General features: G+C 51.3%; 1 protein-coding gene across 1 annotated transcript; it reads left to right on the top strand.

Annotated features, from left to right (window-relative positions):
• The first annotated feature begins 88 nt into the window (after window positions 1–88).
• SENP1 (SUMO specific peptidase 1) lies at window positions 89–14,097 on the top strand. The gene is given in 17 exon segments (XM_015850364.2): window positions 89–297; window positions 299–482; window positions 1,986–2,058; window positions 2,190–2,349; window positions 3,559–3,718; window positions 3,946–4,049; window positions 4,135–4,382; window positions 4,518–4,572; window positions 4,910–4,948; window positions 5,035–5,119; window positions 5,389–5,538; window positions 5,773–5,904; window positions 6,274–6,477; window positions 7,334–7,413; window positions 12,789–12,873; window positions 13,280–13,375; window positions 13,896–14,097. Coding segments are annotated over 17 exon segments (2,112 nt in total). The 5' UTR covers window positions 89–103; the 3' UTR covers window positions 13,959–14,097.
• Window positions 14,098–17,364: the final 3,267 nt, after the last annotated feature.

The following is a 17,364-nucleotide window of genomic DNA, read 5'->3' as shown; positions in this document are numbered from 1 at the left end:
CTCCATAGGCCAACACCGCCCCACAGCGTCCCCCATGGGGTGCCCCCTCCATGGGCTCCCCCCACACCCGCTGCCCCCATAGCCGCTCTCCCTCCATAGGGCGATGTCACAGCTCCTCCCCGCCGCCAGGGGGCGCTCACAGCCGCCAGACAGCGAGCGCACGAGCGGCTTCCGCCACATCATGGCGTCACTTCCGGCGGCGCCAACTTCCTCTTCCGTCCGCCTCGTTGCCGGTTGCCGCCGTTGCCGCTGTTGCCGCCAAAGCCGGGAAACGCGCGCGCTCTGGGGCCACTTCCGGTACGAGCTGGTCGGGGACCGGCCCCGTTCTGCAGCACCCGGACGCTTCACCGCCCCCCAATGACCGCACGGAGCCGATGAGGATGGACAGCCGGGACTCTACCGGCCGCGACCCGGGGTTCAAGGCCTTCCCCGTGTCGCCGTGGGCCGGGCTGCGGGATGTGCTGGGCCCAACCGACACCAAGGTCGGCATCGATCCGTGCCACAACGAGGTCTCTATGGGTCTCTATGGGGATCTATGGGGTCTATTAAGTCTCTATGGGGTCTCTATGGGGTCTCTATGTGGTCTATGGGGATCTATGGTGTCTATGAAGTCTCTATGGGGTCTCTGTGGGGATCTATGGGGTCTCTATGGGGATCTATGGTCTCTATGAGGTCTCTATGGGGATCTATGGGGTCTGTGGGTCTCTATGGGGATCTATGGGGTCTTTATGGGGTCTTTATGGGGTCTATGGGGTCTCTATGGGGATCTATGGGGTCTATGGGGTCTCTATAGGGATCTATGGGGTCTCTATGGGGTCTATGGGGTCTATGGGGTCTCTATAGGGATCTATGGTGTCTATGAAGTCTCTATGGGTTCTCTATGGATCTATGGGGTCTCTATGAGGATCTATGGGGTCTTCTGGGCAACCTGATCTAGTAAAGGCGTATGTTTGGTGGCCCTGCTAGGCAATGGGGTTGGAACTACATGATCCTTGAGGTCCCTTCCAACCTGGGTCATTCTGTGAAGTGTCCGAAGGGTGGTAACGGTGCAGGAGTTAAGTTGTAAGAGGTTAAACGTGGTCTGTAATGACGCTGGGGTTGTGTAGAGTGGATGGGATGGGGCTGAGGGGGGGACCTCAATGCTCTGTGCTGTGCCCTGAGGAGGGGAATGGGGAGGCAGACACACACATCAGTTCTGGTGAGCTGGGAGAGAACATGGGGGGCTGCACAGGGCTGTGCAACTGTATTGTGTTCCAACTGTATGGAAGGAAAAGCTCTTTACTACGAGGGTGGTCAAATAAGCTGCACAGGGAGGTGAGTGGTGGCCCAGGGAGGTGAGTGATGCCCTGTCTCTGCTGCTGCTTGGGACATGTTTGTACAGTGCACTCAATCATATGTCTGAACTTCAGAAGTTCTGAAGGAGCCTCACAGCCGTGCTCTCATTTTTGTAGCTCCCTCCCTACAGCACCCTTTTGTTTTATTCAAAAGCATCGGGGCATTTCAAGCTGCAGCCACATCAGCTGCCTGGTGTGCCTGACACTGGATGCCTCCTGAGTAGTGGTGTGCTGCAGGTGCCCTGTTTGCACTGTTAATTGCTGATTAGCATCCTCAGCAAGGATTGAAGTTTGTTGGTGATATCTGCGTTGTCTCTATATGTACCTGTGAGCTGTTGTGCCTCCATGAGTTGACCAGAGGCAGCAGAGCCCTGAGGTTGTTCATTTTTTTGCCTGTACTGAGGTGGAAATGATGTTTGTTTTTTCTCTTATTGTTGGAAATCAGATGGCAGGAGGCAGAGGGGATTTTAGAGGGGGAAGGGAGGCTCGTTAGCACCTTTCCTGTGTTGTCAGGCTGACACTGTTGCCTTCTGGCACCTTACTATCAGCAACTGCCAATGATAAGTATGTAGTGAAGGGGCAGTAACTGCACGGGGTTTAACTTCTGAATTGTGTGCTTTTCTAATGAAAACCTGCAATCTTTCCCCACAGTTTTTACCAAACAAAACCAGCAGCTTCGCTTGCCCAGCTGGAAATGCCTCATGCGCTCTCAATTACAGCCAAGGTAAGGTGTTCTCTTTTTCCCTTTGGAGTGTGGTTTTTATTTATCTATTTTTTTTCCTGTTTTCTTCCCACATCATCACAGGGTGGGAGATATTCCCCTTTATGAAGCACTGCCTCATTTCTTACTTGCAGAAATCCCGTGCCCTGAGACCTACCGGACAACAGGAGAACCACAGGGGTTTGGGTGCAGCACCAATGGGCAGTGGCGGGGTCTGGTGCCCACCCCAAGTTCTGCGCTGCCGAAGCTGAGGCTGAGTCGTGGCTCTTACCTCGAGGCTCGTAAAAACCCCAGGTGTGTGTGGGGCCATTCTGCATTCCCCTTCACCTGCAGTGGGGATGGCAGAGAAATTACAGGTGTTATTACAGAGAAAATTCAGGGTGGAAATGGCTGGGAGGTTGTTTTTTGTGGGTCAAGGCTGGCCCAGTGTCTGGATTTCTTTGGGTGTTTATAGCCTGCCTTTGACATATGTGTTTCATAAAGGGTGTGATGATTTTGAGAGCAGAAAGATTATGTGATGGATCCTGTTTCTCAAGGAAGATAATAGTGCAAAGGACTGGTGTTGAGTCTGCAAAAGTGCAGGTGTCTTCTAAGCACCCTGATGGGGAGAGTGAAGGTGGAGGAAGGTGGGGTAGCATGGCAAACATGATGGGTTGTGCTTTAACCAACCATGGAAGCCTCTTCTGACCTGACTGCTCAGCAGGAGGTGTTTGCTGCAGATCAGAAGCAGCACAGAGGCTCAGACCTTGTGAAGCTCTTCCCAGCAGTGGATGGGTGTGATGAAAGAGGGAAGTGGTGGTTTTGAGAGTAACCTTAGTGAACCAAAAGAGGTTATACTGCCAGGAAGCCAGGAGAGATATGGCATGGTGTGGTTCTGTCCTGGTTAGTGCATGTGATGCTTTGTGTGCAGCTGCCTGTAAAGCAGTGTTTCCCCAGTTGGGCAGTGCCTTTCCAGACCGGTGCAAATCTTATTCCTCTGGAAAATCCCTGTCATGGAGAACATTTGTTTGCAATTTATAACATGAATTTCAATGGGATAAATTCCAAATCAACCCAGAGATCTTGAATGTGCTGTGAGGTGAGCTTGACCTTTGGGAGTGGGGAGAACCGAGGTGAGAGGAGAGCATCTGCTTTGTAAGAGAGAACGCAGAGGTTGTTCCTCAAGGCGAGGTTCAGCCATTTTGTGGATGTGGATGGGAAGAGGGGGAGCTGTTGGATCTGGCGGGAAGGTCTGGCTCGGGGTTTCCAGGCTGTGCTTCCTCGGCCTCGCAGTGCCACCTGCTGGCATCTGCCTGCCCACACAAGCTCTGCTGGCTGTGGTTTTGGACCGAGCTGATGGAGAGCCAGGCTTCAGCACCGAGATAGCTTTAAAAACACAAATAAAGCAGTAATTTCTGATAAGAGTTGGATAGTAGCTCAGTTTGATTTGAGGGATGGGAGAGAATGAGGGTACAGCCTCGAGCAGGCATAAAACAAAGGAACCTGTTTTGTTTCTCCTCACAGTGGGACCTCCAACAGTTTTGTGGGCAAGTCCAACCACCACTGCCATGGGTCGGCGTTCCCCATCAAACCTGCCCAGAGCCCTTCGTGGAGCGGGCCGTGCCGCCGCAGCCTGCTCAGCCCAAAGAAAACCCCACGGCGGCTCATCAGCACTGCAGAGGAGGTAAAAGCAAAGGCTGGGAGTCCCTGTACTGGGTGGTTCCATCTGAGCCCGGTCACTTCTGAGCATCACAAAGTGCTCGAGGCAGGTCTGCCTTGTCCTGGATTCTCTCCTGTTTGATGGAACAATAGTATTTCTACTTTCACGTGCATCTGCTCGTGCTTACTCAGTGTGTGTGGTATCTTTGTTTAAACCATGGTAGCTGGACTGGTCCGCTTGTTTCTCTGCAGACTGTTCGAGAGGAAGAGCGGGAGATCTACAGGCAGTTACTTCAGATGGTCACAGGAAAGCAGTTCTCCACATCCAAGCCCTCTTCTCTATTCCCCTTCCATCTGTGAGTTACATAAAGCGCTCATTTCCATCGCAGGGTTTGTATTGTGTTTATTCTCTGGGAACTCATTTTTTTTTATTGTTCCCAGATCCAGGTGCTCAAATTCCAGCAAAACTTTACTGAACGAAACTCCCAGCAAGAACTCAAAGCTGTTTGAAGCTCACAGCATTGCACCAACCAGCTCAGCAACCAGCGTCCTCGGGACACAGGAGCAGCCATCGCACAAACCTCCACTCTACTCCACGCCCAGCTATTCCTCCAGTATCTTTGAGTCCCATAACTCCACAGCCCAGCATCAGCAAGAAAATCCACCAGCATCCAACACTCAGTCTGAAGGTAAAAACCAAAAGCAAACAAGATGTATGTGGCAAAATCACTCATTCACTCCCCCTCTGCGCTTGGACTTCAGTAGTTTGGTGACTCAATAGTCATTGTAAGAATAACAGTATTCCTCAATTTTGTTCTCTGTAGGATCAGACTCGGTCATTTTGCTCAAAGTAAAGGATTCCAGAACCCCAGCTCCAAGGTGAGAGGCTGTAAATTGCATGTAGAGCAAGCAAGGGCAGGGGGAAGTTCACGCTATCTCTTTTGGTTTCACTGAGAGGTGAGATCGTAGATAAAAAGTGACTGTGACTTTGTGAGTGCTTCACAAAGAGAGAGCAGTTTGCCATAGATACCAGCATTGGAGAGCAATGCATCAACCTCCTTCTGGAGACCTGGATGCAAATCACTGTCAGATCTGTCTGCAGCTCTTATCACTCTTAGAATAAAGATGTCCTCAGATATTACTCACGAGTCACTTTTCAGACAATTACTTTCTGTGCAAAAGAGAATGCTGACACATGTCCTTCTCTCCTTTTTAGCCTCCCCTTCTTCCAGGCAGAACTATGGATCAAGGAATTGTAAGTGGATGTTTTCTGCTTTGTTTTCTTGTCGCAGGTGCTCGTGTATTTCTAAATGCTGTTATTGTTCAAACTGTGCTTTTCAGGACCAGCGTTTATGACTCACGAGCTCGGGAGAGGTGGCGGCAGATTGAGGAGCAGAAAGCTCTGGCCTTACAGCTGCAGAGCCAGGTGAGAGGACAGCTACTGAACGAGCACTCTCTGAGTTGGAACTTCAGCCCACAGAGTAGGAGGCTGCAAAGAGAGTGGCAAAATTCTGCTCTCTCACAGCCAGTGGCTTTGTTACTTCTTGCTGTGGTACAGCACTCAGGAGCACCGTGGCCAGGCTGAACACTGCCCCTTTCTGCATCACCTGGAACAATTGGCTCCATGAGGCTTCCTCAAAGGCCCTGTGGAGGTGGCTCCTTTGTCACTGTGTAATCCAGAGGTCTCTCCTTCAGCGGTTGCAGGAGCAGGAGCACTCAGTGCAGGACCTGGTGGATCTGAACCTTCGTGTACCTCTGGAGAAGGAGATCCCGGTCACGGTGGTCCCAGAAAAGGAGGGTGCCAAGTCAGCTGATGGCGAAGAGGAGTTCCCTGAAATCACAGAGGTAAATCTCCTGGTCTGGTGGACAGTCAGACATCTGCGTGGATGCTGCTTCTAAATAGGAACATCGTTTCCTGTGATCAGTGTGCAGGCGCTGATAGCTGCGACCTTTTGTTGTGTGTATTTTATAGCTGGTTTATCCTTCAAGAAGCAAAGACCAAACAGGGATTTAAATGTAGCCTTTTTTTGGATACAGTAGAAGCTCTCCCTTCCAATGTTGTTCATGTTCTCCCTCTAGGAAATGGAAAAGGAAATAAAGAATGTATTCCGAGGAGGAAATCAGGACGAGGTTCTCAGTGAAGCTTTTCGGTTAACGATCACCCGGAAAGACATTCAGACCCTCAATAACCTGAACTGGCTCAATGATGAGGTGAGTGGTCTGTGCTGTGCCATTGGGACTTCATTCTATGGCAGAAGTGAACGGATGTCTGCCCTCTCCTTGCCTAATAAAGTCAGAATAGGACACGTGTGCTGTTCTGTGCTCTGGGTTGGTTGATGAGGAGAAATCCCTGTGTAGAGCAGGTGCTTAGAAAAGTAATAATACTGGGATGAGAGGAACTGGCAATGGATGCTATCAGGGCAGAACATGTGAAGTTTAATCTTAAAGGGACCGAGAGCTTCAATATTTCTGGATTAATTCATTTTTGAAAGGTTTGAGCTGCTGTAAATCCTGGCAGAGGCAGTTCAACGGGATGGCAGGGAGGTGAAAATAATTCCTTTTTTCTTTCCTCCCCCCCAGATAATTAATTTCTATATGAATTTGCTGATGGAGCGGAGCAAAGAAAAGGGTTTACCAACAGTTCACGCGTTCAATACTTTCTTCTTCACCAAATTAAAAACAGCAGGGTACCAAGCTGTGAAAAGATGGACTAAAAAAGTGGATATCTTCTCAGTGGATCTCCTCTTGGTGCCGATTCATCTGGGAGTGCATTGGTGCCTAGCAGTGAGTGCTTTTGTTATGGAGCTGAGCATCCTATAAACTCACCTGTGACTGAAATCACATTTCATGGCGCTGGAGGGAGGTGTTGGAGTGTGGGGAGGGGGGAGGTTCATGGCTGAAAGCGGGATGTGAAGGAAGTGAGAAGGGAGCTGTAGGTTTGCTGTCTGTCTTGTCTTTGAATAGTCCTCACAGCTTTTTGTTGTTGTTTTGCAGTTCACATCAGGTTAGAGGCTGCTCTCTGGGGAAGGATCTCATTTCCACATTCCCACAAGTTTGCCTTTAGAGGCGCTGCTGTGGGATTGTTTAGAACGATGCAGACCAGTGATAGGCACAGCTCTCTGCGCCTCCTGCCCTGCTGCATTACGTCCCTTCTCATGGCACCTGGGCAGTGGTGGTGGCTCACACCTGGCCTCTCACATTCCTTCTGCTTCATCCCTTCGATTCTCAGAGCACTGTTCACTGCCCAGCGGATGGGTTCACGTGTTGGGCTGGGTGTGAAAATGGAGCGTGGGGCCACAAAGCACAGAGCTCAGCACGCAGACGTCAGGTGGGGCAGAGCCTTCTGTAAGCAGATCTGTTGTTCTGCTGCTGGGACAATACAGATAACAGTGCTCTTGTGTTTGACTGGGTTGCTCAGAGAGAGCCTGATGGAGAGATTGGAGTGCTTAAATAACGTGGTAGCGCAGGGAGGTTTGGGGGGGCTGTGGTCTGCCAAGGAAGTTAGAAATCCTTCGCTGCTCTGAAGTGGTTTAAACTCCCTGTTAAACAAAGGCTTTGGCTCACAAAGCACCTGTCCTGGCATAGGAGTGAGCTCCATGTCTTCTGCATTGCTAATGCTGTAATGAATCTCTCTGTGTAGGTTGTTGACTTCAGGAAAAAGACCATCACTTACTATGACTCCATGGGTGGAATAAACAGCGAAGCCTGCAGGATACTGTTGTGAGTAGCACTTGAGTTGTACCTGTTAAAATCCAGATGGCTCCTTTGGTGTGCACAGGTTGCAGAGCGATGGCTGTTGTGTGGGAAAAGACTGTCTGGGCCCTGAGGGGGGGTGAGGAGCGTTCTGGTTCTTATACTTTGTTTTACCACACGTTGCTGGCGTGGTCCCTGTTACAGAGTTGGTCTGCAAGAGAGTCCTGTGCAAGATTCTGTCTTCTCTTTGCAGAAAATCCCTCAGTGACTCTGCTGTTCCCTGTGCAGGTATAATCAGGTTTCAGACCTGTTCTGTTAGAGGTGTCAAGCACAGTCAGTCTTCTCGGTATCATCTTTAGATGGAAACCAACATCTCAGACCCTGAGGATCATAGGGGTCCTGCAGCTGCTGGAAGAAATGGCATCTCGTGGCCATTTCACAGATGGAGGTTTTTCTTCTCTGTGGCAAAGAACAGCTCAGTAGTTAAACCCTTTGTTTCAAGGAGCTCCTGAAGAAGCACAGTGGTGCTGTAGAGCGCGGGAGAGTCTTGGAGCAGAAAGTGAATGAAGGTTTGTGCAGATCTGAGCTCCACCAGGACATTCTGTGCCTCCAAATGGGGCTGGATGGAAGCTGCTCTCCTTGAGTTCAGACCCTCGGGGTCTTGCTCTCACCCTCTCAGGCAGTTCTGTGGGTGAGAGTGAGGCAGAGCTCCTGGCTCTGCTGACCTCTCATAGAGAAGAGGTGCTTGCCTGAATGATCCAGAATTGGGCAGCTCGGTGCTGTGTTTTCCATCTTTGGAAGCAGTTGTTGGGAGTGCGATAAAAATGAGCTTCTCCCAGGGGAGGAGAACCGCCTTTTCCCTCCGGCACGTTGTCATGCAGGGCCTTCAGGCTGATGCAAATCAGATTCCAAAGTGACTGAATGAAATGCAGTTGCCGGCCCCTCTGTTTTTGCAGTGCTGACCCCGGGTCGTCCTTGGGTTCTGTTTCTCATCTCAGCTCTGATGCTGACTGGGAATCTGATGCTGAGCTGCGGCGTCTTCTGGAGCGAGGTTGAGTGTGTCAGCAGAGGTGTCACTCATTCAGTCCAAGAATGTTAACGATGATAAAGGCAGACAGGAGACAAATGCCATTTAATCATTTCCAATCCATTTGGTGCCTTTTCCAGTTCAGGTGTTCTGCAGTCTGCATGTACTAGGCTCATTTAAATTACAGTAAAATAACTGTTTCCCGTTTTCTGCAGTGTTGTGTTGGTTTAAAGGGAGGAAATAGAAAGGAAACGTATTAAACTTTTAGGAATGGCTCAGAGCGGTGTCTCCTAGCTTTGCTATGTTGCTCGTGCCTCTGTCTTCAGCATTTGTCTGAGCATTGACCTGCCCTGGGGCTGGTCTGGGTGAAATTAGCTCTTTTCAGCCCGAATTTCTTTGATTCTGAGGAACAAAGCACAGACATCTGGTGAGGAGAAGCACCTGGGAGGTGAGAGGGGGACACGGGAGTCCCATCTGCATTTCATTTAGGGGCCTGGGGTGAGGAGGCAGGTCTCTGAGCTGCCTGTAGTGAGCACCAGAGGATACAAGGTGTACGGTCCCATGCAGGATTAGCGGTAGAGACCCAGGATTTCGGGTCGCTGTTGCCCTGGACGTAATTGTTTTCCCTCTGTTTCCTTTTAGGAGGCTTTTATTGGTTGAATGCAGTGGGAGGATCACTCCGGGAAGAAGGGACGGAGGTCCTATTCATGGTTAGTGACCCTTTCATGCTTTCAATCTTTAGAGCTTCCTAAAGGTGGTGAGTGTCTCCCAGTTAGCCAGGCCTTACAGAGGGAAATGGATGCGATGCCTGCTGGCCAGGCTGGGTGCTGCAGGGGCTGCAGTCTGGTAGCTGGGCCTTGCTGCTGTGCTCAGTTTGGCATCTGGGTTTTCACACAGCTTTGGCTGTGAGTCCTGGTGAGGTTTTCCAGGAAGCTGCCCCTGCTTTGTCAGGGTTTTTCCTCGAGAAAAGCAGTGCTTTGGTTCTCCTGGAAGGTCGTGCTTTGGAGCAGACTTAAGCCAACCTGTTACAGTCAGTTACTTGATTCTGGTGTAAGGAAGGCTTCAGGGTTAGAGCACACAAAGCTGGTCATGTCTGTGAAATCTTCTTATCTCCTACTAGCAGCAGCACTGGAAGTGCTCACCTTTGTGTGCCATTTTCTTTGAGGCTTTTAGACGTTTGCAGTTGTTGATTTCAATAATTCCTCGAGACACCTGCTGGGGATTCTGTGTGTGAGCTGCAGAGGGCAAAAATCCTTTTTCAGGTTTAGGAAAATGATTTGGCAAGTTAATTATGTTTAAAAACCTTGTGTCAGACTTCTCTCCTCGAGGTGTTCACCTGGCACAGTGAAGTCCTGCCTCCCAGAGCAATCTGGCTGCTTGAAGCTGAGGCATTTTCCTTGTTATCTCCTTAGGAAGTTGTTGAAGTCCTCACCCAGGCAGGATCTGTGCCATGCGGTGCTGCTCTCTGCTCTGTGCGCCTGCTGGGTTGTTGCAGATTGCTTCTGGGAAGCAGCGGAGGTGATGGTCACAAGTAACTGTGAGCTGAGCTTGGCCAGTTATTGCCTTCTTCTTCAGGAAGACAGGCTGGAAGCTCCTGCTGCTGTGTGTGTGCGTTGGCAGCGGAGCTGTGGGTTGTGAGAGCTGCAGATAAAGCAGAAGGGGATGCAGAAACCTCACTGGATTTCCAACCCAGACTGTTGAAATCTCTCAGTTTTCTTCCCTCTGTGCCAGACGGAGTCTCACACTCAGATCCACCCCGCTCTGTGCTGAGCATCACGCGGTGCTCATCCTGGATCCCTGTGGGGTTCAGCCCTCCCATGGGCTCTGCGATTTGCTCCCTGCTTCCCACCTGCAGAGCACAGTTTGCTGTGCTGCTCTTTCCTTCAACTGAAGATTCAAGTGTGTTCTGGTGGCAGGCAGTAATTACCAGGATTTTGTTCTTGGCGGTTGAAGCGCGGCTGTTAATTAATATTTACGCCGTGTTTGTGTTGTGGTTGCAGATATTCAGCTCACCCTTACTTTGAACTTGCTGCAAGGAGCTTCCTTTCCATCCACGAGGGTGTTTTTTGGGTGTGAGATATGGAGACTTGTAATGCTCAATGAAAGTTTTTCAGCTCTGGGATTTACCCCCTGCTGATGTTTTGTCTTGTCCAAACTGCAGCAGTCAAAGCAGCCCTGCAGAGCTTCCCCAGAGCAATTACAGCAGCTGCTGGCAGCCAGCAGCCTCTGTGCTGGGAAACTGGGTTCTGAGCGTGTGTCCAGCTAATGAGGGCTGATAGAAAACGCTTGTCTGGGCCTGATGGGTCTCAAGGGATTGCTGGAAGGGAGGCTTCTCTTCTTGTCGTTTTTACACCCAGCAAAACCTATTTCTGGCTGTTTTGTACAGATGTGGTGGTGAGAAAGGGGCTCTCTGTGCTGTGTGGTTCTTTCTGTTGCTTCCTTCAGTGGCTCTGATATCCCACCCTGCAGAGGGATGGTGGTCCTGAGCAGGTGTCAGCTCTGACCTTCGGGAATGGGACTTCCCCAGCAGCTGCATTAGCTCTGGCTTTAAGTTGAAGGCTTTGGATTTAAGTTGAAAGAGGGTAGATTTAGGTTGGATGTTAGGGGGAAGTTCTTCACTAGGAGAGTGGTGAGGTCCTGGAACAGGCTGCCCAGGGAGGTTGTGGATGCCCCGTCCTTGGAGGTGTTTGAGGCCAGCTTGAATGGGGCCCTGGGCAACCTGATCTAGTAAAACGTGGAGGTTTGGTGACCCTGCCAGGCAGGGTGTTGGAGCTTCATGATCCTTGAGGTCCCTTTCAACCCACAGGTGATTCTGTGATCCTATGATTCTTTGGAAGGGCCCATCCCAGGGCACTTCAGGCCTTCAGAGCTCTGCCCCGTCTATGCAGCTTTTCCTCTAACTTGCCTGGTTTGCTTTGAGCCACGTGTGTATTCTTTTCCCTTTTTATTTGGAGCCCCAACTGGCAGCATGTGCCCAGCTTGCCCCCACATCTCTTGGGCTCATCTGTGGGCTGCGTGTCCCTGTTCTCCTATCTCCATTTGGAGTTTATTCTTAGTGAGATGTTTTACAGCTGAGTCTTTGGGGATCACATTTCCAAAACGTGGCACATCTCCCCTCACTGGTGATCAAAGCCGATCCATGCCAGGTGCTTTGCTGACTCCTCTGCCCAAACCAGCAGTGTGGAACCCTCTGCTCCTTTCCGAGCTGATCAGAGCTGCTACAGTGAGAAGACTCCACAAGTTGTTTTGAGATGCCAGATGAGAAACAGGTGGTTTCTGTAGATCATCTCAGTCCTTAACCAAGATGAAATGAGCGCATCTAGAAACCTGAAAGCCTCTTGATGACAATGGCAGCCAACAGAGTGGGGCTCCTTTAGGCTCTGAAGAACATCTTGGGCCCATCGCTGTTGTCTCCTTGGGCGACCTCAAGAGAACATTTGTGCCAGTGCCCTTCTTGAGCTCCCCTTCCATCCATCCCAGTAAAAGAAATGGGACAAAGTGTTTGTGTCTACATGGTAAGGAGCAGAGCAGTCACCTGAGTGTGTGTGTGCAGGGGCTGTCTCAGAGCTGGCTGTGGGGGGTGGATTTCCCTGTGGCTGCATCCCCTCTACCTCCGTTCTTGGACCTAGTTTGAGGAAAATTGGTGCTTCTGGGCTCATTTTTTGTCTCTCAGCTCATGATTTGTCTCTTCTTGAAAGCGCTCTCAGTTTGTCCCACCTTAGTGAGGAAAACCTCAGATCAGTGTTGGAAGGAAAACCAGGAGGAAGAGCTCTGGAAGAACATCTGCCAGCGTGTCCGACCTGCTGCCAGCCTGCAGAGCAGCTCCGTGCTGTGCTTTGGTGCTTCACACACAGGGCGATTGTTGCAGAGCTGCTGGGATGCTGTTATGGCTCTGACACATCTGCTGCCATCTCCATTTCTGCTAAGCAAGAGCATCAAAAGATGAGAGGCAGCGACTCAGGCCGTGTCGGAAGCCGTCCCAGACGTCTCCTTGAGTACAAGGCCCCATTTGCAGGGTGCTGAGGCAGCCCGGTGGCTGCTGAGCTTTGCTCTGCTCTGAGTCACGCTGCAATGAATTAGATTTGTGCTCCCAGGTTTATTTGTGGTTTTGACTCTCTGCTTGGCAGGTACTTGTTTTGGATGAGGTTTTTGGGTTCTGCTCGGTCCCTCTTTGGACTGCCTCAAAGTCTGGGTCTACAGAGCCCTTTTCAAAATGGCCAATACCGAGAAGAAAATATTGGACTTCCATTTTGCATTAATTCTGCAAACATGGCAGAGGACACTTTAGGTAAACTGCCATACAGTGTACTGGCCAGTTCTCCCCGTTCCTCTAAATAAGCTTTTTTTTTCTCTTCTCATTCTCTCATTTCTACAGGCAGTACTTAAAACAGGAAAGCCTTGACAAGAAAAGGAAGGAATTTGACACCAACGGGTGGTCGTTGCTGAGTAAGAAGAGCCAGGTGGGTTCATGCAGTCAAGGTGTGCAGGAGGGGTCTGGGTCGGTCCTTGCTTTTGTCCTTGGCCCAGATGCAGCTTTGGCTGCTTTTCCTGGCAGATGTTTGTGCTCGTGGTAACTGTAGGGGGTGAGCAAATCACAGGGCTTGGGTGGCAGGCTGCTCTGCTGCAGTTTCCCATCCAGCCCTGCAGGGGAGACCTTGGATGGGAGCCCCAGTGCCCCTCCATTCCTGCTGCATGGGGCTCGCCCACCCTCTTGTCCCCATCTCCCCTTTGCTGTGCTGCTCCCACCTGCTCTTCATTCAGGGTCGTTTGGGAGAGGCCCTTTGCTGGGAGCTGCTGGTTCTCCCAGCTGACAGGAGGGGTCTGACTTGTGGATGCGATGCTCAGCTCTGTGTCCTCTCATTCCAGGAGATCCCACAGCAGATGAACGGCAGCGACTGCGGGATGTTTGCCTGCAAATACGCCGACTGCATTACCAAAGACAAACCCATCAACTTCACTCAGGTAATCCCCCTCAACCCCAACGTGTGCTGCGTGCTCAGGGTATGTATTTATATCCATTCTGATACTTCCAAAGGCCTCTTGCTCCCTTCTCCATTGGTTTAAAGCCCCCAGTGGGGATCCTTGGGGCAGAGCTGACACAGGGCCTTGGGGCAGTTCTTCCTTCCATGTCAAATTCCTTGAGAGTCATCCTCATGTCTTCTATTAAAACACACAGGCGTGTCACCGACATCAGCCCATAATGAGTCCCAGTCATAGCTGTAATGAAAGCAGAGCATTGTAGCCTGAATCCAAAGGAATTTGGGATTACCTGATGTCAGCCCATCCCGTGCACAAGTGTTACGTTATTAGGGAATTTCATTGAAGAGGGGTTATTTCTACGTTCCCATTCACTGCTTTGCTTTTGATAACCTGATAATCTGCCTCCAGCCCCACAGGAAAGGCTGCCCCTACAGAAGCTGCCCCAGGAGATGCTGGGGACACACTGATGTTTGTTTTCTTTGTCTTCTCTCCCCCCATAAAGCAACACATGCCGTATTTCCGGAAGCGAATGGCCTGGGAGATCCTGCACCGTAAGCTGCTCTGATGCCCGGCGCTGCCGGTGAGGCTGTCCCAGAAGTGCCCCGATGTGCTTTGCTCAGAGAAAAACAGCAAATGAACTCTGTTATTTTTGATAAAAACCACCATCCACGGACCAATGCGCAATAGAAACGTTCAGAAGCACACTTGCCTTTTTTTTTTTTTTTTTTTTTTTTTTTTTTTTTGTATTTCAAGACCTATTTTTACAAGCATTTTCAGGTGCTGAGATTTGAGGGGGGGGGTTGGGTGCAGCTTTGGCCAAGGGAGGAACTTTTATTTCTCTGCTTTTTCAGCTCTGTTTGAGGCCAGCCTTGGGCTGATGGCGTGACTTGAGGGGGGGGTGATACTTGGGGGGGGGGGATCTTAGGGGAGGGGAAAGCACTTATGTGGGTCTGGGTGCTCCGTGCGCTCAGAGGGCTCTGCTCCCTTTGGAGCAATGTGGGCAAAAGTTATTTGGGAATGGATGCAAGGAGGGTTTGCTTTTCAAATCCAGTGTGGAGCGAGCAGCTTGGATCTCCTGATAAAGCAGGGAAGGGTTCAGCCCCTTTTTGCCAATGGAGGCGGCTCCGATCCGGAGTGTTTCTGCTGTGTCTTCTGTCCTCCCTGCTCTGTTCTCACAGCAGCATTTTATGGGGCAGCTCTGGGGGTGTCCTGGTGAGCTCTGCGTGTCACTTCATTCTTTGCAGAGCCACTTTTCTACCCCCACCTCCCCACTGTTGAGCATGGACTGTTGGCAGAGGTTTCAGGTACACGCGTGGCTGCACCACCGGATGGTTCTGTGCTTATTTGTGTTGCAGGGCGTCTTTCAGAGCAGCAAAGAACAAAATCTGTGTGCGTTCGCTTCTCCTCCTGGCGGGGGTTGGGGCTTTGCCACCTTTTGTCCTCATGCAGCAGCAGAATGAATGGCTCCTCTCTCCGTTGATATTTTGCACATGTTTCACCCGGGGTTGGGGGCGGTTTTGGGGGGGGGCTGGATGCTGACAGCAGAGCAGAGGCTGCAGCGTTCAGCTCAGAAGTGCTTCCAAAGGGATCTGCAGCGCTCGGGGTGTCTGGGTGATGGGAGCTCTGTGTCCCCATCCGCTGGTAGAAGGGAACCATTCACAAGCACTGAAAGCAGCAGTTGGGGTCGGGGGCCTTCGAGGCTCCTGGGGGGGTTTTGCTCTGATGAGGCCGTGCTGCTCCTTTCCCCTGTTTTAATTTATTCTCAATGGCGATGTGGGAGGAAGCTGGTGTGCGCCAGCAGCTGACCCTGGTTCTGTTCTCTGGTGTACATAACCTTTATAAGCTTAAGGAAAGGATGGAAATAACGTCCACTTTTGTATTTTTTTTTGGTCTCCAGATGTTGGTGGGAGGGGGAATGTGAACATTTTATACATTTTCTGTACCTGTAAGCAGTAGTTTTGTACAAAACTTCGCCCTCCTGCCCCTTGGCGCCTGCCAGGTTGTGTTCTTTGTAATGCTGGTTGGGATCCTCCCTCTGTGTGTTTTGTACTGAGTTCCATTTATTACCTTTTTCTATCTTTCACAGCAAGTAAAGACCTGAGAGCAGAAAGAAAAATAGAGCACAACTGGTTTCTTTCCTTTACGTGCGTCCGTGGTGCTGCTGCCATGTGTGCCCAACCTCCATCTCCTGCTGCAGGATGGGCTGTGAGTGAGCCTTGCTTTTGGGTAGGGGGGGTGGGATGGTTTGCATCATTCACTTCTAGTTCAAATAAACCCCTCTCAGCAGGTCGGGGCTCTGTGCAGACAGAGGCGGTTCAGTGCTCAGCAGCACAGAGGGAGGAAACAGCCACGGCTTTCTCAGCCCTAAGGCTGCACTGGGTGGGAGCTGAAGGGCCGTCACAGCGTGTGCTGGGCTCCCTCTGCTCTGATTTTGGAGGCTCTCAGCTCAACCCCCCCCCCCCCCCAAAGTGCAGTTTGTGGCCTGAGCTCAACGCCGCCCTTACTTTTCCTTCCCAAAAAGCCACAGAGGGGAGCTCTCCATCTAAAGGGGTCTGTGCCCACCGCGTCCCGCTGCTGCCCCAGCCTCTGTGGCTACCAAAAATGCATTCAGCATTTATCCCTGCCTTATTAATAGAATAAATCACATCTCCCGCCCGGCCCCAGCTGGGGATTTTCAGGTCATATTGACTTTTTCCTTCTTCCTCCATCCTTGTTCCTAGACATGGTACTTTTTTTTCCCCCCCTGATCCTTGCAAAGAGCCGCTTATGAGCGCTGCTCACATTCCTCACCAGCTCACACGTGGCTTCTGCAAATACCCCCCAGCCCCCCCTGCACTGCAGCCTCAATGCTGCATTCATCACAGAGCTCTGCCTGGAGGTGGGGACCCGACATGGGCTGTGGGTTGGCGGGATGCTCCGTCATCCAGTTCTGCACGAAACAGCCCCAAAATCCATGTCTGAAACTCTCCCGTCCCTCTGCCCACAGCTGTGCACCAGCTAGAAACCTTGCATGGTTAAATGGATCCGTTTTGTTTGGGTTTTATCACAAAGGTTCCCTCCTGCACCAGCGTGCCCGGGGAGCCTTCTCCACCTGCTCCTCCCTGCGCTTTGCTTGTGGCTCCCAAGAGGTTGCACTGTGTGGTCCTTGTGGATGCCTTCCACTTTGGGATCACTGGGGCTCTTAGGATGTTCCCTGCTGTGCCACACGGGCAGGACGTTGCCGTTCCATGTTTAATCCTCACCTGGATTCCATGGGATGAGCTGCTTTCCCTTCCCCTGCAGTGAGGCTGTGCACCACACAGAGCTGCAGCTCTGGGCTCTGCTGCCCCTTGAGCTGTGGGGTGGCCCCAGATGACATCTGGGTCTGTCAAGGTGTCCATAGGCTGCATCTGGAGGAGCCCGGGGCTGCATCCCCTCCTATGGCTGGTGAGGAGGAGTGACCACAAGTCTTTGTGCACGCTGTGGGCAATACATGCCCTGCACACGAGGGTCCCCAGCACTGCCCTGAGCTCCATGGGCTCCTCCAGGGCCTCTGGGTGAGTCAGTGTGTGAGGGGGGGGCTGCAAAGTGTCGTGGGGACACCTCAGCTCAGCATGGGGCACCTTGGTTTGTCAGTGGGGCACCTCAGTCATGGGAGCACTGTGATGTGGGATGGGGACACCTCAACACAGTGTGGAGATGTTTTGGAGCATCAATGGGGCACCTCGATCATGGGGACACCTGGAAACACCACAGGGACAACTCTACATGCTATGAGGGCACCACAGTGTGCCGTGGGGGCACCAATAAGTCAACACATGACCATGATGCCACAGTGTACAATGGGGACACCACAACACACCATAGGGACACCACAAGGCCCTATGGGGACACTACAACACACCATGTAGACACCGCAAAACTCTATGGGGACACCAGATCACACTATGGGGAAACCACAACACTATGGGGGCACCAGAACACACCATGGA

The sequence above is a fragment of the Coturnix japonica genome, unplaced genomic scaffold (assembly GCF_001577835.2).
Source record: "Coturnix japonica isolate 7356 unplaced genomic scaffold, Coturnix japonica 2.1 chrUnrandom339, whole genome shotgun sequence".
NCBI lineage: Eukaryota > Metazoa > Chordata > Aves > Galliformes > Phasianidae > Coturnix > Coturnix japonica.
This window is presented reverse-complemented; position numbering and strand designations above follow the sequence as displayed.